General features: G+C 38.2%; 1 protein-coding gene across 7 annotated transcripts in view; it reads left to right on the top strand.

The window, feature by feature from the left end:
• Positions 1-24,890, top strand: part of LOC136219105 (uncharacterized) — a 35,488-nt gene extending 10,598 nt beyond the window's left edge. For 5 of the 7 annotated variants that reach the window (XM_066006352.1, XM_066006353.1, XM_066006357.1 and 2 more), the window contains 15 exons: positions 1,967-2,155; positions 2,311-2,400; positions 15,550-15,630; positions 16,713-16,856; positions 17,035-17,117; positions 18,476-18,617; positions 18,731-18,814; positions 21,137-21,298; positions 21,377-21,464; positions 22,624-22,701; positions 23,100-23,166; positions 23,262-23,361; positions 23,849-23,965; positions 24,043-24,099; positions 24,482-24,890. In XM_066006352.1, coding sequence (XP_065862424.1) covers positions 1,967-2,155; positions 2,311-2,400; positions 15,550-15,630; positions 16,713-16,856; positions 17,035-17,117; positions 18,476-18,617; positions 18,731-18,814; positions 21,137-21,298; positions 21,377-21,464; positions 22,624-22,701; positions 23,100-23,166; positions 23,262-23,361; positions 23,849-23,965; positions 24,043-24,099; positions 24,482-24,628 — 1,629 coding nt within the window. In that variant the 3' untranslated portion in view covers positions 24,629-24,890. The remainder of the gene's footprint in view (positions 1-1,966; positions 2,156-2,310; positions 2,401-15,549; positions 15,631-16,712; positions 16,857-17,034; positions 17,118-18,475; positions 18,618-18,730; positions 18,815-21,136; positions 21,299-21,376; positions 21,465-22,623; positions 22,702-23,099; positions 23,167-23,261; positions 23,362-23,848; positions 23,966-24,042; positions 24,100-24,481) is intronic. The other 2 variants (XM_066006354.1, XM_066006355.1) reach the window with 2 other exon arrangements.
• Positions 24,891-26,766: the final 1,876 nt, after the last annotated feature.

Raw genomic sequence — 26,766 nt, 5'->3', positions numbered from 1 at the left:
ATCTCTTACAAATCACCTTTGAGCCAAGTATAGGCGACACGAAGAGCAGGAAAAGCAAGAGAAATTAAGGATTTACTTGTGAAAAGACCTAGGAAGCACTGACACGGGTACGGGTGTGGTACGACAAGCTACATTTTTAAAAAATATGAGACACAGGTACGGTATGGACATGCCAAAATTATAATTATATATATATTTATATATATAACATCCATAATAAGTTTCATTATAAACACTTAACATCCATCATCGAGTTAAGGCTGTTTTTAGTTTCTCTATGTTGCAACTTGTGATTCTCAATCGCAGATCAGATGTGTTTATGTTAGATATTTTTAACTTTTAACTTTGATTTGGTTTTTTTGTGTTCTAGTTTTGGGTTTTTCAAGTTTTAGATTTTAATTTCTTTTCTTTACATAAAAAAGGGACCGCTGTTTTCTTTAGCTTTTGATTTATTTTTTTATATCAACCCCTCCTTTTTGTAAAATTATTAAAAAAAACCCTATATTCTACCTAATTAACTCAGAAGCCGTGTCCCCATATTAAAAAAAAAATTAAAAAGAGAGGACACTTATTTTGGCGTGTTGGGTGCATGTCACCAGTGTCTCCGCATGTTCAGAGTGTCCAACACTCCTACATTAACCTCCTAGAAGTATCGGTGCTTCCTAGGAAAAGACCTGCGACAAGATCCTATTTATGGGTGACAAATTGGTATTCGACCCGGTCGTCATGTATGATACTAATCAATTAATGGTTAGGGTTCATAATTTAAAGGACAAGATTGAGTCACACTTTTCCATTCAGTCGTAGAGGACCAAAGGGATTGCAACTGCCAACATTCACAAACAAGCCCATTGTTTTTCTTATTTACTTCCAATTGGGCGCATGGACAGGCAATCCTTCGTAAATACAACATCCCGGAAATGAGACCAGAAGGGACCACATCCACGCGCAGCCATGATCTAGACCTGACAAACTCTTTTGGAGCTTATCAAGTTGAGGGTTTTGCTGAGGCTTGTAGTTATCCCTAAATAGAGCAGGTTGAATTTTCTTATTTTTGGGATGGTTACACATGTGGACAATTTTTCATCAACAATGAGCAAAGGAAAAGGAAAAAGTAGTAGGATCGACTTCATGTTAGAATAAAAAAGATACACAACTCGGGCATTTGTAGACTAGAACAAGAGGCTATCAACCAATAGAATAGCTGTCAATCGTAATTAGATCCCTTGATTAGCTCCTAGATTGTAGCAGTCAATATAAATGTAATTTTTGTCTCATCTTGTATAGCACACATCCTGTATATATAAATAAGTGTAACCTTTCAATGATAATATACAGATATGATTCTTCTCTCTTTCTCTGTTAGACCGTTACAAAGATGAACCCCTTTCTCAATTTGAGCTCGCAGACAAGCTCTATTCCAAGAGGGGAGAGGAGTAATGTTATGGATACCAGGGTTTGGATCTTCTTTAGGAAGTTCTAACATTCTATAGTTTAGGAGTTCTATTATTTGGGGATTTTCATTGTTTAGGAGTTTTACTATTTAGGGAGTTTACTGTTTAGTAGTTTTTCTAAATAAGGATCTTATGTATTTAGGGTCTTTGTCTATTTAAAGCAGAGGATCTTATTCAATAAAATTAATAATGAACTTTCAGTTAAATAAGAATTAAGGCAGTTTGGTGATATCTTACACATCACCATTGAGCTTCAAGGATAGTGACTCGAAGATTAGGAAAAAAAAAGACAAATCAAGGATTTTCTTGTGAAAAGACCTATGACAAGGTCCTATTTGCGGACCTATAATAGTAATTCTTCTTAGAAATATATATATATATATATATATATATTGTTTTTCAAGTAGCATTGCAATTTGTAGTGCACTAGTGATCTCGTCATAAATTGTGACTATATCATGATTAACTATTTTTGGCTTTATGCTGAGTAAACTTTTTGACTATGGTGAAAGAGTGAAGTAGATTCAGTACTTCTTGAGCTTGGACTGCGAACAAATCGAGCAGCCTTATCAGGGAGTTCCGCGTGTGTCTCAATTGTTCTTCACAATCTGCTGAAGGAACTTCCAACAGAAGCAGTCAGCTCCAAGGCTCTAGATATCATGCATCTTATTAAATGCAGTAATGACTATTCTTTTGATCAGGTATTGTTACATACAAAGATTCATGCCGTAGACATTTACATACATCTAAAATGCACTAAGCAGTATTCTGTCCTGTCCCATATTTTCTTTCATTTGTCAATTTCAACATATGCATTCCATTTTGAATTATTAATTTTATTTTATGGTTGATCTAGTGTTTGAATTATAGGTTACTTGGATTTAGACTGGGTGAAGGAAAATCACAAATGGACATCATCAACTCAGTAATGGATGAAGTTATTCAGGTGCTTTTAACTGTTTGTTTTTGTTTACTGGATCTATTAATTTAATGATCATTTTTACTTTTGACATTTTCTTTGTTATGTACTTTAACCTATTCCTTGCCATGCATGGTGCAATTTTGTACAACTGGATTTTATTTCTTAGTGTTCTCACCAGATGGCAATGAATTATTTCTTTATTATTATGGTTGATATTTGAGGGCGAGCCTTGGCGCAACGGTAAACGTTGTTGTTGTTGGCCCCTTGTTTAGTTGCAAGTATAGTTCCAAGGGGGGGGGTTAGGAACTATTTAAACTTTTTTGCAATCTAGGCAGACTTCTTGTTTCTAAAGAAAAAGATTTGAACAGCGGCGCTGAGTAAACAGTAAGATACTGGCTTAGTCAACAGGTGACTAGGTCAGTTTCTTAGCTTGAGTCAGGAGATAGCACTTAGAGTCTATTCCTGAGCTCAGACGTTCAACGCGCACAACTCAACTTGACCTCTTTACTTGGTCAGTTTTGATTATTTAAAGCAAACAATGTAAATAAGGAGTTAAGGTAAGAAATACTTCACTCAGCAGATTTATCCAGGTTCGGCTTCTTCTAAGCCTACGTCCTGTCCTCGGAACACGTTCCGAGATTTCAAATCCTCTACTGAGCTCTTTAAAGGTAGAGCCTCAAACCTTTTACAATATCAGCAATTGAGTATGACAAGAGTACATTCCTCTATACTTCTACTCAATCCTAATCTCTCCGCTGAGTACTTAAAACCGAGTACTCAGCCTCTCATTTCTATCTCTAGAAATGATAAGTGTTTTGTCCTAATACAAAGATGTGCTAAGACACTTTAGACGATTTACAATCACTCTAGACTTTTACACAGATATTAGAAATGTAGTGTAAGAATTTGCTTTGCTTCTTGCTTGCAGAACTTGTAGAGATTTGGTCAGCGTAATGGCTTGATCAAGTTCTGTATTTTGTGAAGCTTGTGATGGCACTATTTATAGAGACGTCTGGGTCATCGGTCATTTCGAAATTCGAAATAACCGTTGGAGGGAAACAGCTATGTGTCGTTGTCATCCTGACTTGTACAGAGCTCTAGGCCAATCACAATCGTGTTAGGCGGAAGTTTTAGACATATAGAGCGCGCTGAGTAATTTGTTGTTCAATGAGTTCTTAACAGAATATTTCATAAGTGTATAGGTTCATGTCAAACATGTTATCAGCACATCATTTAGTCAATAAATATTATAAGTGTTAAACAAAGCTGATATAAATGAAGATACATAATAACTCAGTACTTATTAGCATATATCATAACTCAGTATTTGAATAAGAAAAGTAAGTATGATATATAAATTGAAAGAAGTCAGCAGTTACACAGCAAAAGAAATAAACATAGCACATAGATTACACATGTTAAGACCTAGCCTATCTATTTCTTTTTTTTGCCCTGTGACTGACTTCGCTCGTACTGACGTTGCTCATGCTGAGCTCTAGCAGCTTGCGCTTTCTCCCCCGTTTTGTCAACTTCAGGGAGCTTAAACGCATCGGTTAAGACAGCGCGAGTCAGTTCTTGTGAAAGCTCTTTTAATTTGTCAGCACTTTCATTGACGCCATCAAAAATGGCAACTCCATCAGCTGATACTTCGACTGGTATATGAAGATCAGCAGCACTGAGCATATTTACACTGAAAGCTTGAGCTTTGGCTTGCCAGATGAGAGCTTCAGAGAGGCCAGCAAAGACTTGGTGGAAAGTTTTCAAGAGAGCTGAGTCATAATGATGACGCTCGATATTATTATGTCGGATGTGGTTGAAAGATTGCTGTGCGAGAGACAGCAACTCATTCTGCTTCAAAGCGTCAGTATCCATCTCTTGCTTGTTGAGGTTAAGTAGCCTGATGGCCTCACCGATTTGCTCGACTGAGCACTGACTATAGGACACCATTTGCTCATTTGTCTTAAGTTGCTCAGTATGAAGCTGAGCAAAAAGCATCTTGAGTTCTGAGGAAGTGGCGTAGTCAGTGTTCACAGCAGACAACTTCTGAACTTGTTGATGGAGTGAGTTCAGGTGTTGAATTGTTGACAGCTGTATCTCTGCCAACTTGGCAAGTGAATCCTGCTTAGCTTGCTGGGCTTGGAATGACAAGACTACATTCAGCAGATCCTTGAGTCCCTTGACTTCGTTGAGAAGTAGAGTGACCTGGGAGAGCTGAGTTGTCTCAGGAATTGAAGATCCAGCAGCAGGCGAAGCGGAGTGTTGAAGATCGTGGATGAGTGCTTGCACTGAGTCAATGAGCTTTTTGCCGGACTCAGTGGCATCCCGATGTACATCAGTATGACCAGAAGAAAGTGGAGTGAAGGGAGTACCCTGGTCAGTGACTGGATGAGTTGGCTCAATCTGCACTTGAGTTGGAGGAATTATTGATTGATCAGCAGAGAGGTTGTTGATGGAAGACATAACCCGAACACTGTCTGTGCTGACAGCAGAAAGATGGGGAGTCAGCACCATGCTTGAGGAGACAGCATGGACAGTGGTTGGTTCAACCTGACTTGTTGAAGTGGTTGAAGTGGTATGGTCGGCATGTTCCTGTTGAGAAGAAACAGAGGCTTGTTTTTCCAACGTCGTTGTAGTAGAGGAAGTTGATGGCCGTTTGAAAAACTTTAGTTGAACAGTAGAAGGGTCCTTTGTTGTCTTAGAGAGGACAAGTTCAGGAATAGATGGTGATTGCATAGGAAGTTCACTGACCATCACTTCACTGGCCTTAACCAGCTTTCGCCTTCTACGTGGTGGAGTGGTATGATGAGCAGGTTCTTCTGAGTGAGTAGGAGTAGGTTCCTTTTCCTAAGTATGGGTCTGGTCAGCTTGATCAACTTGCTCAACTCCAGCAGCTAACTCAGTGTCAGTTTGCACATTTCCACCAGCTAACCCAGTGTTAGCATCCTCAGCTACAATTTCGCTGGCAGTTTCTTCTGAATCCTCAGCGTCATCCTGACCGCTGGTTTCTTCTTCTTCCTCTTCCTCCTCAGAACTATCTCCGTCAAGTTCTTCCTCAACTTGGGAGATGAAGTGGTCATCTAACTGGACCTCAGTTTCCGTAGCATCAGTACCTTGGCATTGAGTGAAATGAGAATCACCCGGTACAATAAAGTCGGTCGGTATAACGTCCAGAGGTGCCAGTGTTGAAGTCTTTTGCTTCTTCTCATGTAGTTCAGCAGCTTCCTCAGTTCCAGGCTCATCTTGACTGGTTCTCTTTTCAGCTGACTTTCCAGCTGACCTCTGCCTCTTTGCAGGAGATTCAACATTTGGTGACTCAGTAGATTTTCTCTTGCGAGAAGCTGGAGCCTTAGTTCTTCTCCCTTTCTTAGGCTCAGCAACAGTTTCCTCAGTTTGGCCAGCTTGGCCAGCAGCGGCAGCAGCTGCTGCTTTTCCTTTCTTCAAGGGCTGCCCAAATTTCAGTGCCCTCAGCGAGGCAGCTGTGATCTTAGTTTCTTTGAAGTATTCCTCGCCTTCGAGATCAATCTTGTGGTCAAGAAGAATTCGAGTTATGAGTGACCCAAGCCTCAACGTACCCGTGCTGCGTAGGAACCCAGCAACTAAGAAGACCGGCATATTGATGGGGGTGTACGTCAGCATGTGCCATATGAAGCACTGTTCAAAGTTTGTTGTTGATGTAGTGCAGTTAATCTTTGGGTAAATAAAATAGCTCAGCAGGTAGTGAGCCATCTTCTGGTGCTGACCCATTGAAGATGCTGAGACCTCTCCTGAGTAACCCTTAGGTTTGCAGAAGGAATGTACGTAATCAGTCTTGTCCTGATCTCCTGACTTCCTCAGCCTTGCTCCCTCAGTTTTCAGCTGGAGGAGATTTCCTATGTAGAGGGGGTTGATGAAGATGGTTTTCCCTTTTACCTCAGTGCAGAGATAGTCGGTGGTATCACTGGCTACTTTGAGGTTGTGGTAGAATTCCCTCACTAAGTCAGGATAGGTTTCATCCCGAACTGAGAACAACCCAGTCCATTCGTTCTTGGAAATCCATTCGGCAAATGGTTGTTCATGTTGTACGAAATGCTCAGAGACCCATCTGGAGGGCTCAACCTTCCATTCACGGACATTTTCGAAGACCTTGGAATAGGTCCTGATCTTAACAGCTTTCCCTTGGCCAGAAGTTTGGCCAGTTTTACCCTTGCTCGGTGTAGAAGGGTTTCGTGAAGGTTCATCGGAGCTGGACTTTTGGTGGCCGGCACCGGAGACATTGCAGGAAATCTTAGTCATAGTTCGAAGATGGGAAAGGTTTTAGAAAGATTTAAGAGAGAGAGAGAGTATTCTTTGCCTTAGAATGATTAAGCGTAAAGAGTAAAAGATGGGGAAATACCCATAATTTATAGACGAAATGAACGGTGTGGATCTTAATCGAATCCATGTGTCAGTTTTGCCTTGGGATCATGTACCGACAATGATCCTGGCATTTATGACACATTACAGCGAATATGTCATCCTGGGCTATACGCGTGCTTTGCATTTATGCTAACGGATTAATCACTCAGTATTTAGAATGTCAAGCGTTTGATATTCTGAGTGGTCAGTGCATTATTTAAGGATGATTTTAAGTTCAAGTTCTAAAACTAATTTACTCAGTGTGCAAGTTTACTCAGTATTGTATATTCAGTCAGTTTCGATGAGTTACTCAGTATTTTATTTAGCACAGGAATTTACTGAAGAGGATTAAACATACCAATTGCTTCTCTCAGTATACTGAACTGCTCACGGGCGAGTGGCTTCGTGAAGATATCCGCAAGCTGTTCGTCCGTTGGGACAAAGGTCAGCTTGATCTCACCCTTGAGTACATGGTCTCTAATGAAGTGATGTCTGATGCTGACATGCTTCATTCTGCTGTGTTGAATTGGGTTCTTGGAAAGATCAATTGCACTTTTGTTGTCACATTTGACTTCAATTGTCTTCGTTTGAACACCATAGTCTTCAAGTTGTTGCTTGATCCATAGGACTTGAGCAACACAATGACCAGCAGCAATGTACTCAGCTTCAGTGGTGGACAAGGCTACTGACGCCTGCTTTTTGCTGAACCAGGATACAAGACAGCTTCCTAAGAAGTGGCATCCTCCAGAGGTGCTTTTTCGTTCCAGCTTATCTCGTCCATAGTCAGCGTCAGTGTATCCGATGAGTGTAAAATCATGAGTATTTGGATACCACAAACCTGCGTTCACTGAGCTTTGCAAATATCTAAGGATCCTTTTTACAGCAATGTAATGAGATTCCTTAGGGTTAGATTGATATCTAGCACAGTAGCATACTGAAAACTGAATGTCCGGTCTACTGGCTGTTAAGTAAAGTAGAGAGCCTATCATACCTCGATATAACTTGCTGTCTACTGACTTACCATTCTCATCAGCACAGAGGACAGTGTCAGTGCCCATAGGAGTGGATATTGGCTTGCACTTTTTCAAGTCATATTTCTTTAAGATCTCCTTGACATATTTGGCTTGACTGATGAAGATGCCATTCTTTCCTTGTTTAATTTGAAGACCGAGGAAGAAGTTGAGTTCTCCCATCATGGACATTTCAAACTCAGTCTGCATTTGTTTGCTAAACTCCTTGCACATTGATTCGTTAGTTGCACCAAATATTATATCATCAACATAAATTTGGGCCAGCAGGGTATCTTTACCCTTTTTCTTAATGAATAAGGTTGTATCAGCTTTGCCCCTGACGTAATTTCTAGTCAGCAGGAAACTGGTCAGCCTCTCATACCAAGCACGTGGTGCTTGTTTGAGGCCGTACAGAGCCTTTTTGAGTTTGTAAACATGATTTGGGAACTTATGGTCCTCAAAACCTGGAGGTTGATTTACATAAACCTCTTCGTTTATAACTCCATTAAGAAACGCACTTTTGACATCCATTTGGAATAATTTAAAATTAATGTAAGATGCATATGCACATAATATTCTAATTGCCTCTAGCCTTGCCACTGGGGCAAAGGTCTCACCGTAGTCTATACCTTCTTGCTGACTGTAGCCCTGAGCTACAAGCCTTGCTTTGTTCCTGACTACGTTTCCTTGTTCGTCCATCTTGTTCATGAAGACCCATCTTGTTCCGATGGTCTTTTGACTCTTTGGATGAGGCACTAACTCTCATACATCATTTCTTCGAAATTGATCGAGCTCCTCTTGCATTGCGTTCATCCAGAATTCATCGTACTCAGCTTCAGCGAAATTTTTCGGTTCTTGTACTGAGACGAAAGCAACATTGCTGAGGTACTTCCTGAGTTGATTCCTCGTCATCAGGGTATTCCCAACAGAATCAAGGATTGCACTTTCGGAGTGCCCTCTTGGAATCCTTATTTCTTTGGGTAGATTTATGTCTTGTGCTGTTCCTGTTTCAACAATCTCTACAGAAGTAGATGGGTCAGTAAAAGTAATCTTAGGTTCACTCTTACTCTTGGTCAGCCTTTTCGTGAATGACTCAGTAGCTGGCTCTGGGTCAGCGATGGTTGAGTTTGGATCATCTTCGGTCAGCGGCTGGTATCTACCTGCAGGGTCAGTTTCATCGAACTCTACATGTATTGATTCTTCTAAAACTTGAGTTCGCTTATTAAAAACTCTGTATGCTTTGCTGTTTGTTGAGTAGCCCAAAAAGATAGCCTCATCAGCTTTTGAATTAAACTTTGCTAAGCTATCTTTGGTATTTAAAATAAAACATCTACAGCCAAAGGCACGAAAGTATCCAATATTGGGCTTTCGTCCTTTCCAAAGTTCATAGGGGTTTTCTTGAGTATAGGTCTAACTAGAGCCCTATTAAGAATGTAGCATGTTGTGTTAACAGCCTCTCCCCAAAAATACTTTGGAAGCCTATGCTCATCCAGCATTGTCCTGGCTATTTCAACCAGAGTTCTGTTCTTCCTTTCTACAACCCCATTTTGCTGAGGTGTTCTAGGAGCAGAAAAATTGTGGTCAATGCCGCTGGCTTCACAGAATTCAACAAACTTTTGGTTTTTGAATTCTCCACCGTTATCACTACGGATATGAGCTAATTTTAGGTCTTTTTCATTTTCAATTTTTCTAACCAAATTTGAAAATGTCTCAAAGGTCTCATCCTTGCTGGTCAGCAAGATGACCCACGTATACCGAGACAAATCATCTACAATGACCAAGGAAAATCTTCTTCCACCCAGACTCAGTGGCTGGACTGGACCAAAGAGATCCAAGTGTAGTAACTCTAACGGACGTTTAGTTGAGACAATGTTTTTGCTGTGAAAAGATTGTTTGGTTTGTTTTTCAGCTTGGCAAGCGTGGCATAATTTATCTTTTTGAAATTTAAGTTCAGGCAGTCCCTCAACCAATTGCTTTCTTGCTAGTTTGGCCAAGAGGTCCATGCTTACATGACCAAGTCTCCTGTGCCATAGCCAGGAATTTTCTTCCTTTGTTACTAAGCACACAGTTTTTGAAAACTTTTTCTCTAAGTCTAGCATAAAGACATTATCTATCCGAGGGGCAGTTAAAATTAACTAATTTGTTTTACCCTCGTATATTTTACATCCAGTAGCATCAAATATAACTTTTCTCCCATTGTCACATAGCTGAGCTACGTTGAGTAAGTTATATTTGAGTCCGCTGACTAGGGAGACAGATTCAATAGTAGGATTACCTCCGATGGTTCCTGAGCCTACTATCTTACCCTTCTTGTTGTCTCCAAAACTTACGCTCCCTCCTCGTTTACGTTCAAACGTGATGAACTGAGTTTCATCACCCGTCATATGCCTTGAGCATGCGCTGTCAATATACCACATCTTTGACTTCTCGGCACATCTCAGGCTTACCTGCATTGTAACTAGTTACTTTTAGGTACCCAATTCTTTTTGGGTCCTGACTTGTTAGGTGCAACAGGTATAGCATCATATTTTATTTTATGGCGACATACATGGACAGTATGGCCATTCTTTCCACAGAAGTCACAACTGACCTTCTGTTTAGGATTTTTTACTGACTTGTCAGCACCCCAGTGCTGAGCGTGCCAGCACACCTTAGTGGTGTGTCCTAACTTCCCACAAAAGTCACACTGGACTTTTCGCTAGGGATTCCATCTCTGCCGAGTACCTTGGTACTGAGTTCTCAGAGGAATGTTATTTTTCTTAGGAACCTTTAGTTGGTTCTGGATGGTTGTGACGTCCTTCCTCAGTTTCTTTGAAACTGACTAGACTTCAGAGACATACTCATGCATGATCTTCATGTTATCATGCAGAGTCGAATTGTCCTGAAGAAGGTATCTGAGGTCACTCAGTTTGACCTCTTCCACTTCGTCACAGCGCCTGCTGAGTGCTCTAACCTTTTTATTACACTTCTTAACAAGTGTATAGAGGTCACTCAGGGCATTAACCATATCGTTTCTGAGCTGGGGAAGAGAAATTACCTCATTTGATTGCTCTTCATCATCTGATGCGATGGATGGGTCAGCATGCTCAGAGACGCATGGCTCAGCAAGTTCGTCAGCCATAAAGCATATCTTCGCTGACTCGGTGGCCTCAGTTTCTGTTGATGAAGATTCATCACTGTCACTCCAAGTAGCCACCATTGCCTTCTTCCCACTCTTCTTGTCTTTCCTCAGCGTGGGGCAGTTTGACTTAATATGGCCAGTTTGATGGCACTCAAAGCATGTAATGGTCTTTTTCGCTTGAGTCAGCCTTATACTTATCAAACTTTTTGTAAGGCTTTTTAGAATATTTGTCGTTTTTCCTGAACAGCCTTTTCATCTTCCTTGTGAACATAGACATCTCCTCATCATCAGTTGAACTCCCGTCAGTGGAGTCAGCTTTCATGACAAGTGACTTCTGCTTCTTGTCATCAGATTTTTCCTTCACCTCAAAGTTTTTCATGGATATCTCATGGGTCAGCAATGAACCGATGAGTTCGTCATATTTGTAGGTGGTTAAATCCTGAGCTTCCTCAACTGCTGTCTTCTTTGCTTGCCAGTCCTTCGGAAGACTCTTGAGTATCTTTTTGACTTGTTCTTCCTCAGTGAAGATTTTCCCAAGTCTCTTGAGCTCATTTATGATGTTGGTGAACCTTGCGTTCATGTCTGAAATGTCCTCATCATTGTTCATCTCGAACAGCTCGTACAGTCTCATCTGCTGATTCACCTTGGATTCTTTTACTTTATTTGTTCCCTCGTAGGTGACTTCCAGCTTTTTCCAGATCTCTTGTGCCGACTCGCAACCTGAGATTTTGTTATATTCTGCAGCATCGAGCGCACAGTGAAGCATATTGATAGCCGAAGCATGGTTTTGAAGCTTCTTAAGATCATCCTCTGTCCATTTGGCCTCAGCTTTTATAACTGTTTGCCCAGCCACAACCTCGACAGGTACAAACGGGCCTTGGACTATGGACAGCCAGGCACTCATGTTTGTAGCCTGAATGAAGTTTTTCATCCTATTCTTCCAGAAGGTATAGTTTGACCCGAAGAATAGGGGAGGCCTAGTAATGGACAGCCCCTCAGGCAGTATTTGAGTTGTTTGGTTTCCAGGGAGAAACCGAGTGCTGTTTTCGCCCATGGTAGGGATCAGCTCAAGGTTGTTAGACCTTTTAAAATGAGCTTTAGGGCTCTGATACCACTTGTTGGTCCCTTGTTTAGTTGCAAGTATAGTTCCAAGGGGGGGTTAGGAACTATTTAAACTTTTTTGCAATCTAGGCAGACTTCTTGTTTCTAAAGAAAAAGATTTGAACAACGGCGCTGAGTAAACAGTAAGATACTGGCTTAGTCAACAGGTGACTAGGTCAGTTTCTTAGCTTGAGTCAGGAGATAGCACTTAGAGTCTATTCTTGAGCTCAGACGTTCAACGCGCACAACTCAACTTGACCTCTTTACTTGGTCAGTTTTGATTATTTAAAGCAAGCAATGTAAATAAGGAGTTAAGGTAAGAAATACTTCACTCAGCAGATTTATCCAGGTTCGGCTTCTTCTAAGCCTACGTCCTGTCCTCGGAACACGTTCCGAGATTTCAAATCCTCTACTGAGCTCTTTAAAGGTAGAGCCTCAAACCTTTTACAATATCAGCAATTGAGTATGACAAGAGTACCTTCCTCTATACTTCTACTCAATCCTAATCTCTCCGCTGAGTACTTAAAACCGAGTACTCAGCCTCTCCTTTCTATCTCTAGAAATGATAAGTGTTTTGTCCTAATACAAAGATGTGCTAAGACACTTTAGACGATTTACAATCACTCTAGACTTTTACACAGATATTAGAAATGTAGTGTAAGAATTTGCTTTGCTTCTTGCTTGCAGAACTTGTAGAGATTTGGTCAGCGTAATGGTTTGATCAAGTTCTGTATTTTGTGAAGCTTGTGATGGCACTATTTATAGAGACGTCTGGGTCATCGGTCATTTCGAAATTCGAAATAACCGTTGGAGGGAAACGGCTATGTGTCGTTGTCATCCTGACTTGTACAGAGCTCTAGTCCAATCACAATCGTGTATCTTCTGTCCTCGGTCAGCTCAGCAGATGGTCTCTCCTTTTATGGTAAAGTCAACTAAACAGAATACTGTGTCGTCTGAACTTTGCCAAAAGAGGAAACACTTTGTCTGGAAGTTTTCCTTTGCCAGCTGCTGTCTTGTACGATTTGTCGAGACTACTCAGCAGCTTCATTGTGAAGTTGTTCCCGAAGGTCTTCTAGATCCTTCCGTTTGCTGAGTTGCGTTTTGTTCAAAACGGCAACATCTTGACATACGCGGGCCGAGTGTACTGAGTTGTTTGACTTGGGCCTTGGCTTCCGTATTGGGCTTGGGTCTTCCAATCCTTATAACTTATAACATTTATGCTCAACATTGAACAAACACATTAGTAGAATAAATCAAAGCATTTAACCTTAGTGTGTTTAGAATATGTATTTTAATTTATACTTAAACAATTTTGTCAAATCAAAATTATGTGGAAAGGTGTTTCAACAGTTGTCGTGTGACCAAGAGGTCGCGGGCGAATCTTAGGAGCAGCCTCTTGCCAAATAAATTGGCAGGGGAAGGCTTGCCCCCAGTACACCCTTGTGGTGGGACCCCTCCCCGGACCCTCGCTCAGCGGGGACGCGTAGTGCACCGGGCCGCCCTTTATGGTTGATATTTTATGGTTGATAACATCGTCAGTTTAAAGTTTTGTGTTTTGTTGTCCAATAAATAAAAACATTATATATAATTGGAGCATGTTTCCTTTGTTGCTTGATATAACCTTCGAAAGTGGGTGTTTACTTATTTCTGTAACTCACTCTGCAAAAGTACAGTATTCTAGAATTTTACCAAAAAAAATGGCATTGGATACAAAAGGCCCTTAATGATGCTTGCATCTAAAGGAATGGTTTTTCTTTTTTGAGACAGGCGGTAATTGTATATTTACTTGAAGATTTTCAAAGCTGAGAACTTTTTATAAGAAATGGGTTTATAAGACAACCAATTGCTTTCCAGGCTTGATTATGGAATGAGATTGCTTGAGGGATTGGGTTTTTGGATGATGATGGACTTGTTTAACCCTGAGTCAGAGAGTCCATTTACAGCTTTCTGTTCTTTTCATTCTGTTTTTTCTATTGCTCCTTGACAAGCTAGAGATCTGATGAATGGGTGAATAAGAAAATCAGCTCCCTGTTAGGTAATGATGTATGATGTGTGTCGTAATGCCTTGAATCTGTATTATACACTACGACAGGAAGCAACGGGGTCTCGCTGCCTGGTCAGCGAGTCGGGGGGTCGTCCAGGGGATGATGTGCCCCCTGGCCTGGGGTCCGGGGGGCGGAGTCGCCCCCGGCCCGAAGGTATATCTTGTTTTCTATTCGGATTAGTATTGCCTTTTGGTTTTCTACTTGGAAGCGACATCGTGGGGGGTCCAAGTCGGTCTAGGTTAGATTGAGTACTATAAATACTCTATTATGTAAACCCTAATTTGTAATCTGATTTCCGCCTCCTTAATAAAAGCTATTCTCCTTCTGCCCGTTAATTTTCTCCTAGCTGTTTCAGGTCATGTGCTTGCTCATTAATTTCATTGTAGAACTTTATTAAACTGGACAGTGTGAGATGGACATACCCAGTTAGAGATAGAGGTAGAAATCGGATGTGTTGTTGGGTTTTGAGTGCTTTCTTTTGTCTGGTGGAGTTTCACTATGGATTCTTGGAACGTTCTTTCACCCATGTTTTTTTTTTCCAATTGAGTGACTCTTGCGCTCTTGGTTTCCAGATTGCATTATTCTTCTAATTTTGGAATCTCATGGAATATACATTCAGATAATTTCAATTGAGTGAAATCTGGTGCTCTTTGTTTCCAGATTGCATTATTCCTCTACTGTTGCAATGAAACTTGGTTCTCCCAATCCCAAACAAGATATTTACGTTGGTACATATCTAGTTTTTTTTTTTTTTTTTTTTTTTTTTTTTTTTGTCAACAAAATTATTACAAGCAAACTTCATGCCAGACAATCTGATTTTTCAAGTTAAATTTTAGCACTCTTCAAGCTGTAGAATTTTTACAAGGCTGAAAAAGTAAATGGGCAATCAAATATATAATACAGAGAAACTAAGACTAAAAAAGAGTATGGGAAAATTCAAAATAAGGGGATGACAGTGGAGAGAGAGAAAGTGGAGTTCTTATCCTTTTCATTCAGGGGTTACAAAATTTTTAATCCAATTCATGTGTCACATATATATTCCGAATTTTTTTTTAGTTCATGAAAATGAGGAAGGTTATTATAAGTCCAAAATAAGTGGGTATGTTTTTAGCCTGTCCAAAAAACTGGCAATTTGGCGAGTTCATAAAACTTAACTGATCGATGTTAAGGCTGGTTGAGTTGAGTTGTCCGAAGAACTTATTTCTGTAGAATTCTTCTTGCTCTACCTTAAAGATCATTTTTGCTTTTGATTGGCAGTATGCTTATGGTCAATCATGCATAGTGTCCACCCTGAAATGTATATAGTATCTAAAAGTGAATTGTTGTAGACTTGATGTTGATGATATGTCATGAGAGATTGGGCATTTATACCGTCAGGTCCATGTTGTTCGGAAAATGATTTCTGATGTGGTCGTGCTATTTCTGTTTCATCAATATCTATTTCCACGTACATACATATGTTTTATGTTCTTGCTTCTGTTTCTGAATATTTCACTGCCCCAAAACATCACTTTAATATCAGGTCATTACTGGATATGATAAACTTGATGAGTACTTGAAGATTGCAGAAGGTTACATGGACATAATTCTTCAAAATCAAATGGTCAGTTTGCAACAATGATGCAACTTTTGGTTCACTTTTCTCTTCAATATTATAAAATTGTTTGGGCTTTTTGGTAATGTTGATTATCGTTTTCCCTTAAAATTTCATTTCTAGTTGATGGCTTGCCTAATTGTGTTTCTTTACCACAAAGAACTTCCCATGTGCTTACAGTATGTTTCCTGCTGTGTCAACTGATCCTGTAAACAAAGCATCTAGCAGTAAATTGTTACAGACCTTACAGTCTATCTACCACTGACTTTCCTTATTAGTAGCTTAATCATAGGAATTACATAAATAGGATTTATGTACTTACCTTGTATAGCATACCATATATGTATGTGTAGATGTAATTGCCTATGATCAAAATATTGAATATATTCTCCCTATCTCTGTCTTTACACAAATAGATTACAACCTATCAGAACATTATGTCCTCTTTTTAGTGCTGAAGGATCTGGCTGACAAAGTAAATACCAATCAATGCTCAAGTAAGCAGGGTAGGGATCTCTATCTACTTCACTTCATTGTCTCCTGTATCTGTCATTTTGAGACAGTCTTTCAACGAAGCTGCTTGTTGGTTACTTTTTGTGTTATTTAATCATTTGGTTGAATTCAAATTTGAACTGGCAAAGATCCATCAAGTGGTAGAGCTATCCAATAATAATACAAAAAAAAAGGTTCCATACACAAACAAACTTGAAACCAAGAATTTACTATACAAGGGGAAAGGGCTCCTACAACTCCAACCAATAGCTTGTTGGTTACTTGTTACATAATAATTGTAGCTGGGGGGTTTTGGATTCAACATCTGACCATACCATCAAAAAATTTAAAAGAAAAAAAAAGTATTGTACTAGGAATATTAGGAATTGATTGGGGAGTGTCTATGTGTGCTTTTGTGGGTAAAATTTTATTCCTTCTTTAGATGGCATTCACATTGTAACTGATTCATTAGGCCTTTGATATGCTTTATCCCCTCAAGCTTGCATACATTATTGTGTTTGTGAATCTGAGTAGTTTGTGCCATTACCTAATGTTTTTCAACTGTTAATTCCTTTGTCTGAATCTAATGATAATTTCAGGAGAAATATTTGAACACCCTTTTAGAGGGTCTTTATACACGAGTATGCAGTAAAGAGATTATTGAAGATGAACAGGGAAGCTTGCAGTCCATTTTGCTGAAGCTTCTCTCTCATTTTAAGGACTTAGATAACGTTTTTGCTTTGGTATGAAATTGAACTTTCTTTCTTCCATTTCCTTGCCCCTTCTTTTCTTTTCTCTTTGATGTATTACTTTACTATGTGTAGAAATGATTCTGAATATTTGGTTCAATATGCATTATCAACCATACATAACTTTAATACAGAGGTATTAATACACAATTCAATTTTATCAATGTCTCAGAAACATTTTCTTGACATCTTGGATGTATTATATGGGAGCCCTCGGAATGTCATTGATTTACATATACTTAAAATGGCGACAAGGTACCTCTTTTTATTAGCTCTCTTTCTTGCATCAACCGGCCAGCACTTATAATCCAGTGTATTGATGGCTTCTTGTGAATACTTATATATATGTCAACTAAAGAACCTTATTCTGGGCAGTTTTATGAATGCATTTTATGGTTATTGCACTCATGACAGCAGAGTGAAAATGGTTGTAAACAGCTGTTTTAGTCAAGAGATCAGTATCCTAACATAAGTAATTTAACTTTTATGATTAGATGTGCGATGTAGAGTGAGGACTGATGACATTTACATGTCAGATAGTGTGAACCAGTTATCCTTAAAGGTGCCAGGGATTATCTATTTCTTTTTGGCTTTATATGCCATATAATTTACTCAGCTTCTTAATGCATCAATTGTAATGGTATAGAATCAGCAGCACTAAAATGATTATTTATGCTCCTGTTTGATTAATCCTAGAACCAGAAAAGAATTATTTTTCAAATTTAAACTAGAACACACACACACACACATATATATAATAATAATAATAATAAAGTAATGAATCATAATACATAATTTATACGCATTGTATAGATATTATAATATAATAATTGAATGATATAGTGTTTTTTTTGGTGCAGTCAAGCAATAGGGATTACAAAAGTCTTCGTAGGTATGAAATAGGTCCACCAAATGCCCCTTGTATGATCAGTTTCCTATTCTAAAAGTGACAAGCACGATCATCAAACTCATTGAACAATAGTAGAACGAGTTGTCAGGATAACCTTTTCATATTCTTTCAATGTTTTCACATGATTACTTTCTGTGGTGAAATATTATTTTACCAAAGATCAGTAACTAAGAACAGTTTTAGAAAATGCAATTAGAATTACATTATCTCACCTGCAAAATACAATCCTTTTTAGCCTTGTTTCTTAACACTTATATTATAAACACATGACCAGATATATTAGTAAATTCAGGTGTTCAGTAATCTCATTTTAATCCATTTTTTTACAACCATACATGGCTTTTTTTTTTCCTTTCTCTTTTTTATCCATATTTCTACTTTGTTCCGTCCCACATTATTGTCCATTTTTCTTTTTCAGGTTGTAATTGCCCTTATTTGACATACATTGTTATTAACAAAATATAGAAGAAATTGATTAAATGCTTTTTGGATCTATGACTTAAGTAATAATTATCAAATTTAAGTAGGGGTACATTAGGAAAATTATGTGCTAAAAAATTTCCATAAACTATCTTATTATCTTTTAGACCTCGTAAAAGCTGATTTCGTTTTGGAATTGGGATAATTATTTTTAGTAATTGTTTTCATTGAATGCGTGCATATTCAGTCACTTTGGCATCAACTATGGTTATTTTTTGAGCAGGAACGGCCACATATGTGATACATCAGCTATACAGTTTCTTTTTGAAATTTCTCAGTCTCTGCACAATGGTATTGATTTTGCAAACATCAAGGATGATTTCAATCAGCATGCAGCACACATGATTTCTCGTTTTGTCGAGTTGGTAACTCATTTCTGCTAGATAAATATGTGGTTTCTTTTGTTTTAAATTCACATTACTAGCAAGCATCTTCTAGCTTTCATAGATCAATTGATTAATTTTTATTTGGCTTTAAGGTCGACTATGGGGCAGAGATGGATCAACATTTAACATTTTTAGTTGAATGCCGAGGAGCTTTTGGTAGCATAAATGAACTTAAGGTCAGTCTTGCAGTTCTTTAGTTAAAATTTGCAGAAAGGAGTCCCTGTTAAAAAAATGGTTTGAAGTCTTTATATGTCTTACGGAGAAGTGTGAGCCTGCAAAGGCGAAATTTTGTACTTCTGTTGAATTGTTTTCTAAGTGAAAGTTTTTAGTGCAGCCTTTTCAAGTTGTCCTTGCACATGATACTAGTGTAGCATCATTGTGTTTAAGATTTTGCCTTTAATTTAGTTAATCAAAATTGGATAACTACCTAGAGAAGGATTCTTGATGATAATCTGGCAACATGTCTTTTTTGTGTCAATAATAGCTGGATTTAGTCATTCTTTGATTTTCTCTTGAAGTTTTAGGGTAAGGAACATGAGGTTTTGCTGAAGTTTTTGGTATCTGTGAAAGCGCAAAAGATCACAACGCGATAATTGAATTTGTATTTCCAGCTGGTGGACCTGTTGTGCTAAAGATGTTGAAGTTGTAAGATAGGAGAGAGATCCAATGCTATATAAAAGTTATCTGTGTCAGTATTAGGCATAGATTAAAGGGGCACTGATGACTGAACCTCTGTTTCTCTGGCAAGGCTTTTCATTGCAATGACTGTGAATTAGACCAGATGTGTCAGTTTTTGAGGCCACTCAAGTAGCCTAGGTGAAGAGGAAAAGTTTCTAAGGTCCCTCGAGTTGTGAAGAGGGAAAAAATGTGAGGGACTTCCGGCACGCTCTTTTATGGGTTTAATGTGGATTTAGTATGTGATATATGCTCTCGTAGGGTTGTCATAGTGCCACTTTTTGTTGGTCCCTTGTTTAGTTGCAAGTATAGTTCCAAGGGGGGTTAGGAACTATTTTAACTTTTTTGTAATCTAGGCAGACTTCTTTTTTTAAAGAAAAAGATTTGAACAGCGGCGCTGAGTAAACAGTAAGATACTGGCTTAGTCAACAGGTGACTAGGTCAGTTTCTTAGCTTGAGTCAGGAGATAGCACTTAGAGTCTATTCCTGAGCTCAGACGTTCAACGCGCACAACTCAACTTGACCTCTTTACTTGGTCAGTTTTGATTATTTAAAGCAAGCAATGTAAATAAGGAGTTAATGTAAGAAATACTTCACTCAGCAGATTTATCCAGGTTCGGCTTCTTCTAAGCCTACGTCCTGTCCTCGGAACACGTTCCGAGATTTCAAATCCTTTACTGAGCTCTTTAAAGGTAGAGCCTCAAACCTTTTACAATATCAGCAATTGAGTATGACAAGAGTACCTTCCTCTATACTTCTACTCAATCCTAATCTCTCCGCTGAGTACTTAAAACCGAGTACTCAGCCTCTCCTTTCTATCTCTAGAAATGATAAGTGTTTTGTCCTAATACAAAGATGTGCTAAGACACTTTAGACGATTTACAATCACTCTAGACTTTTACACAGATATTAGAAATGTAGTGTAAGAATTTGCTTTGCTTCTTGCTTGCAGAACTTGTAGAGATTTGGTCAGCGTAATGGCTTGATCAAGTTCTGTATTTTGTGAAGCTTGTGATGACACTATTTATAGAGACGTCTGGGTCATCGGTCATTTCGAAATTCGAAATAACCGTTGGAGGGAAACGGCTATGTGTCGTTGTCATCCTGACTTGTACAGAGCTCTAGGCCAATCACAATCGTGTATCTTCTGTCCTCGGTCAGCTCAGCAGATGGTCTCTCCTTTTATGGTAAAGTCAACTGAACAGAATACTGTGTCGTCTGAACTTTGCCAAAAGAGGAAACACTTTGTCTGGAAGTTTTCCTTTGTCAGCTGCTGTCTTGTACGCTTTGTCGAGACTACTCAGCAGCTTCATTGTGAAGTTGTTCCCGAAGGTCTTCTAGATCCTTCCGTTTGCTGAGTTGCGTTTTGTTCAAAACGGCAACGTCTTGACATACGCGGGCCGAGTGTACTGAGTTGCGTTTTGTTCAAAACGGCAACGTCTTGACATACGCGGGCCGAGTGTACTGAGTTGTTTGACTTGGGCTTTGGCTTCCGTATTGGGCTTGGGCCTTCCAATCCTTATGACTTATAACATTTATACTCAACATTGAACAAACACATTAGTAGAATAAATCAAAGCATTTAAACTTAGTGTGTTTAGAATATGTATTTTAATTTATACTTAACAATTTTGTAAAATCAAAATTATGTGGAAAGGTATTTCAACACTTTTGACTCATAAGTTTCTGATGGAGTTAACTGCAATTATCTGTATGTTTTTTATTGGTTAAAGGTTGATTAGATCTCCTTGCTGCGAGCAAAGGCTGACCAGTTTCATCATTTTCTTTGGCCTACTTATGCAACATTTCATATTCACTTGCAGGAATCTCTTGTTCACTCAAGCAATTATTTGGCAACAAAAGCTTTGAAAGATGGAAATAAGCGTCTCACTTTTGTGAAATCATGTGTAGCATTCAGTGAGGTTACTGTGCCTTCTATTTCAGCTCAAATTAGGAAGTTAAATCTTTATCTCGAAACTGCTGAGGTATTGTTTCCTGTTTTGTTGCAATTGTCCAAAATAACAAGTGAGCAGGAACCTAAACTGTTGCTCTTTGTATCTCAGGTTGCCTTGTTAGGTGGGTTAATTTCTCATGCAGATGGGCTGATTGTTTCCGCGATTAGCTGCTTAGAAAAATTAGACTATGCAGATGGTTAGTTCATTTCTTCTTATCAGCAAATATTTTGATCATATTCCACGATTGCAGGATGTGATAGTGCAAGAAGTTGATGCTTATAATTATGTATATTTTTTGTTACCTAAGATTTCAAATCATGCTGTTGGATGATTTCTTTTTTTTTAACAAAATGAACCATAAAAACAATACAATAATCTGTGGTTCAGAACTGCATGAATCATTTTATATATGTAAATTTATGCATGGTTGGCATTAGACTCTCCTTTTGATGAGAATTTGTTGGAAAGAAAAAATTCAGAGGCAGCCAGTTGAAATCTTGCTTTGGTGTTCAGAAATAAAAAAGAACAAAAAAAAAAAAGCCACTCTCAATTTAAGATATGGTTGCCATAAGAAAGCAACAACTGGTTCTCCTAGGCATTTGCCTGCAATCCAGAGCAGTGAAGGGAACATAATGTCAAAAAGTATGAAAGGGTTCTGATTTCTTGTTTATTTCCATTGATCGTTTGAGTGTGAGGAACAACTGCTCTTGAAAACCCAATTCTAAGTGCGGTGCAGTAGGTTGATATTTCTTGTGTTTGAGTTTGAAACATTTATTAAATATTATGTGATAACAAACTGGTTTGTAATGACGAAGTTGCTGGCTTGCCATGGTTAGTTGCTTCAACCATAGTAACTAAATGCTGTGTTTGGTTAGACGGAAGGGAATGGAGGCGTTGTATGCGGCCAATAATGTGGAGTTGGTACATTTAACTCCTACTCCGTACCTAGTCTTATGATTGATACTAAACTAAACTAAAACATTTCACTGCAAATTGATAGTTGCAAACAAACTGAAGTGACATGGAATTAATATAGTGATATAGAATTTGTAGGCACAAGGTCAAAACCTATCTGATCATATGTACATCAAAGGTTGGTTTTTCTTTAATCCTTAGCCTTTTTAATCTGTCATACAACAGTATATTGTTGTCGTATGACAAATAAATAACACTTGGAAAGCAAGATCTTGTCTGTTGGCTTTTGTGTGAAATTATATTTTTTCTTTTCCGACTGCGAGTAGATTTTTCTCACTTGTGATTCATGAATGCAGAACTGCAAGTGTGATTCTCTTTGCTTTAAGAGAGTTGATTTTCTAATTTATTTGCTTGCTCAATTGGCTTATTCCATTCTGTAGGTCCCTGGACTCCAACTAATGTTGATGGGATACTATCCTCCATTCGAAAACTATGTAGCCTATTGGTTATGGTTCCAGGTCTTTGAATCTATCTCGATTCATGCACACATGTCATTTATGTATTTCTGCAACTTTTATATTTGTTCCTTAATGCAAACCTTTTTAATAAGAAATTTGTGGCTTTTGAAGTGAAAATATTATCCGGATTGAATCCACAATTGGTACTTGATATTTTTCTTACAAGATATTATGCATGCAGCTGAACAATGCAGACGATTGTATTTGGAAATTTTGTGATGATAATGATATGTATTATTTGCCAATTCTAAAATTTCTCTTTTTGCATGCTCTCTTGGACTTGATCTTTTGTTCATGTCATACTATGAACTAGCATTCTATCCTTCTTCTTTGAGTAATCAGCGTATTTTAATTTTTCCTTTTTAACAATTTCTTGGTATTTTTTTCTTATATGACAGGTATTTCTGATGAAGGTATTACAAAATTCCCACGTAGCATTGTCTCTCTTCTTAATTCCAGATCATGGTTAGTCTTTTACATCGGATGTTCAAGTACTGATGCTCAACGATTTAGTTTCCAAATTTTTAATTATGGGTTGTTTTCTACAAATGTTTTTGTAGGATGACACCAAGAATTAATGCAAAAATATTTTGTGCAATAATTATACTGTTGGCAACACTCTCTCAAAATAAGCTCCCGTACCATGCATATTATTCAGAGGTTAGTGCCTTCTAGAGCTCCTGCTATGTAAGGATCAAGTGTGGAGAAATTTTGAAATATGTTTTCCTAATTCCCTCAGCATTTTGGTGCAAGTATATTTTCTTTTCAAGTGACTACTTAGAAGCAAGGAAGAATAATATAAAATTGGAAATAACGACTCCTGTCATGTTTATTCAGCAGATTTTGCCATTATTTATGTTTGCATGGATTAGAAACTGATGAATGCATTTCATCATTGCCATTTAATTAGAATGTATTCCTCATAATACATTTTTAAACATGAGAAAGGGAACTAAGGAACTTCTTACTATATAGTTAGCATGTATTGCTTATTGTTCACAATTTACTCTCCTTTCCGGCATGTCCTTCTTTATTGCTTGGAGCAGTGTAAGACAACTACTGTATGCGTGATATGCTAGTTACAGATCTGAACCATTTGATTTTTTTACCATGTACCTAACAACTTGTCAACATTTGGTTTATTCAGATTCTGGGGAATGACATGTTATTCTACGGTGATTCATCCTATTTACAAGAACTCATTTCGTTGTCTAATTATGTTCTTGAGAATCTAGTTAATTCCGTCGAACAAGAACCATCTAAGGTAATTTTGGCTTTAAATGCACAGTTTATATTGCAATTTTACACCTTGTCTGATTATTGTGAAATGCTGATATTAAGGCTGCTCGTGGAAGCATAGCACTTGAAGCATGTAACTGCATAGCATTATCCTTCAAAGTAAGTTCTGTAAATTCCTGGACATGGCTTATTTGATTGTACCCACATAATTTGGTCTTCGAAAATGAATTTTCATTTAGTATATTTAAGAAAGCGGGGGATTCCTGTGATTGCACTTTGCCTTGACTGTTTAGAAATAGAATTGTATTAATGCTGATTTTTCCAGAGTGAGCAGCAATAATAGAATTGTAAAATTAAGGATCCATTGCATAAAAACTAGATGTTGTATGCCCCAGACAGAATATTTTCAGGAGTCAGTAATCAAATGGTCATCATTTTGCTATATTGATTGAATGTTTAGTGAAACTACTGGAAATTGTTAATCAGTAGTGTAATTGCAGTCCATCACAACCTTTACCCTGATCTTTGCTGTTCTCGACAGGAAAATAACGATGTATTGCAAGTATGCGCCAAACTGATTGAAACTGCCAAATTTTGTTTGAGCGCAAATGACAAATATCTGCAATCTACCATCAGATATCTGAACGAGCAGCTGCCAAATTCAAAAGCAATGCCTTCTGCAGCCTGATTTATTCTTCAGGTTCAATGGGTAAAAATTCAGGGAATGCTGTATGAAAACAGAACAGCAATTTCAGGGAATTGTTTCAAACAAAACTTGTTCTGTATTTCAGAAAGTGGCAGGTTCTTTGTTTTATTTTTGAAAGCTCAAACTAACGCATGTGCCAACAATTTTACAAGCCTTTTATCTTTGTCAAGCATATGCTAACAAAACATTATTAGTACCATTCAACGCATTCATTTTCTAATTTACATGTAAATTTTTTTTATTTTTTTTTTGGCAAAATATTTTATCTTTCTTTAACTAAATAAGCTTTGGTCTTTTTAAAACCGGGTTCTAGGTTTCCAGTTTCTAAATTTGTATTATTTTACTTTAAAATGTATCTAGATATTTAAGTGAAGACATGTATGAATATAGTAACATTTTATTATACAAGTTTTATTTATCATGATGCGCATTGTTCTTTTTCTTTTTTAAAGCACTTTATTAATGAGCCTCAACAAGGTAAAAGTTTAACATTACAGACGATGTAAAAATTAGGCAAATAATTATAGAACATGGGACAAGTAGTAAATCGAAAAGACTACACAAAAGCGTGAGACAACTCAGTAGCTTGTTGCCTAACAAATGGATTGAGAAAAAGTTCGTTTTGGGACATGAGACCTGGACACTGGGAAATAATATCTCCAAAGTCTAGATGGTCCATTGTATGAGAGTAAATGACATCAACAACCATTGGTCTCGAAAATAACTCGTTGATAACCTTGATTTGGAACCCAAGAGATAGCATTAAACAAAGAAAGAGTTTCACATTCATTTACTCATGCTTGGTCATCAGTTATAGTTGTCTGAGCAATAAAATTGCCTATGGAATTCCGAGGTCTTTCAGCCAACCATATCCCAAGTGTGTTGGCCTCGCAAGCGCTAAATACATAACAGAAGAAATTCATGAGGGCGTTTATGACAGCCATGAAGACAATGATACCTTAGTAAGAAAAGCTCGGTTGTTAGGCTTCTATTGACCCAAAATGGCGCAAGATGCATGGGGGCTTTATTCGTAAATGCTAGCCATGCCAAACATATTTGCCTCATTTAAGAACCCCAATGGCCATAAGGAAGGTCATTCACCTAGCATGGCCATTCGCGACTTGGAGCATTAATATAATAGGTGTATACACTAGACATGTTCATGGGTCGGGGTCGGGGTCGGGTCGGGTTCAACGGGCTTTTGTCTAAAAATGTTTAGTCCAAGGTCAGCCCAGCCCACTGTTTATTTAGGTGGGCTCGGGGCCGGACTGGACTCAGGCTCAAAAATCAAATTTCAAGTCTAACCCATACACCTAAATATATATGTATAATTTTTAATAATAAAAAATTAAATTTATACTTAAAAATAAATATTAATATATAAATATATAAATTTATTAATTAATATTAATAGGCGGTCGGTCCGTGCTATTTTTATAAATCCCAAGTCCACCTAAAAAAAGGGCGGGCTTTATATCCAAACCCGGCCCAAGGGACACTGGCCTGAGCGGACTGGACGGGTACCTGGACCCATGAACATGTCTAGTATACACTGGAGCCGAAACCTTGTGATAAAAACCTTTGAAAGATGTTTGGAAAACACGATTGAAAACGAATCACGAAAAAATTACTCATTAAGAAGTCACAGGCAAACCATTTCTTATTCAAAATCAAAATTTTCAAAATTTTCAAAATGTCAAATTCATTTTAGGATATTTTAGTGAGTCACATTGTCTAAGAGTGTTGTAACGTACTTTTTCGGGCTCAATTCGTAGGTCTATGACTATGTGAAGGTTTGGGTGAAATTTGGTATGAAATTGGACGATAAACTTAGATAGGGTCATTTTTAGCCATAAAATGCAAAATTATCCGTATCATCAAAACGAGTCCAACGAGACTGGCCGCGCTCAAATCGAGATCGGGAAGGGTCTTTTTCAGAAGAAAATATTGAAGATGATTACCAACGGATCACACGACTATTCCTTCGGTAAGCCGTCTGTCTGCTGCACACAGGTGATGGGCGCTGGACTACGCCCGCAAGGCCCAGTGTGCGGCTCAGCACGCCCCAATAGCCCATTGTTTCACCAATTCCGAGTTATAACCTAATTTTCACATATTTT

The sequence above is a fragment of the Euphorbia lathyris genome, chromosome 2 (assembly GCF_963576675.1).
Source record: "Euphorbia lathyris chromosome 2, ddEupLath1.1, whole genome shotgun sequence".
NCBI lineage: Eukaryota > Viridiplantae > Streptophyta > Magnoliopsida > Malpighiales > Euphorbiaceae > Euphorbia > Euphorbia lathyris.
Note: the sequence above shows the minus strand (reverse complement) of the source record. Positions and strands in the feature narration are given on the sequence as shown.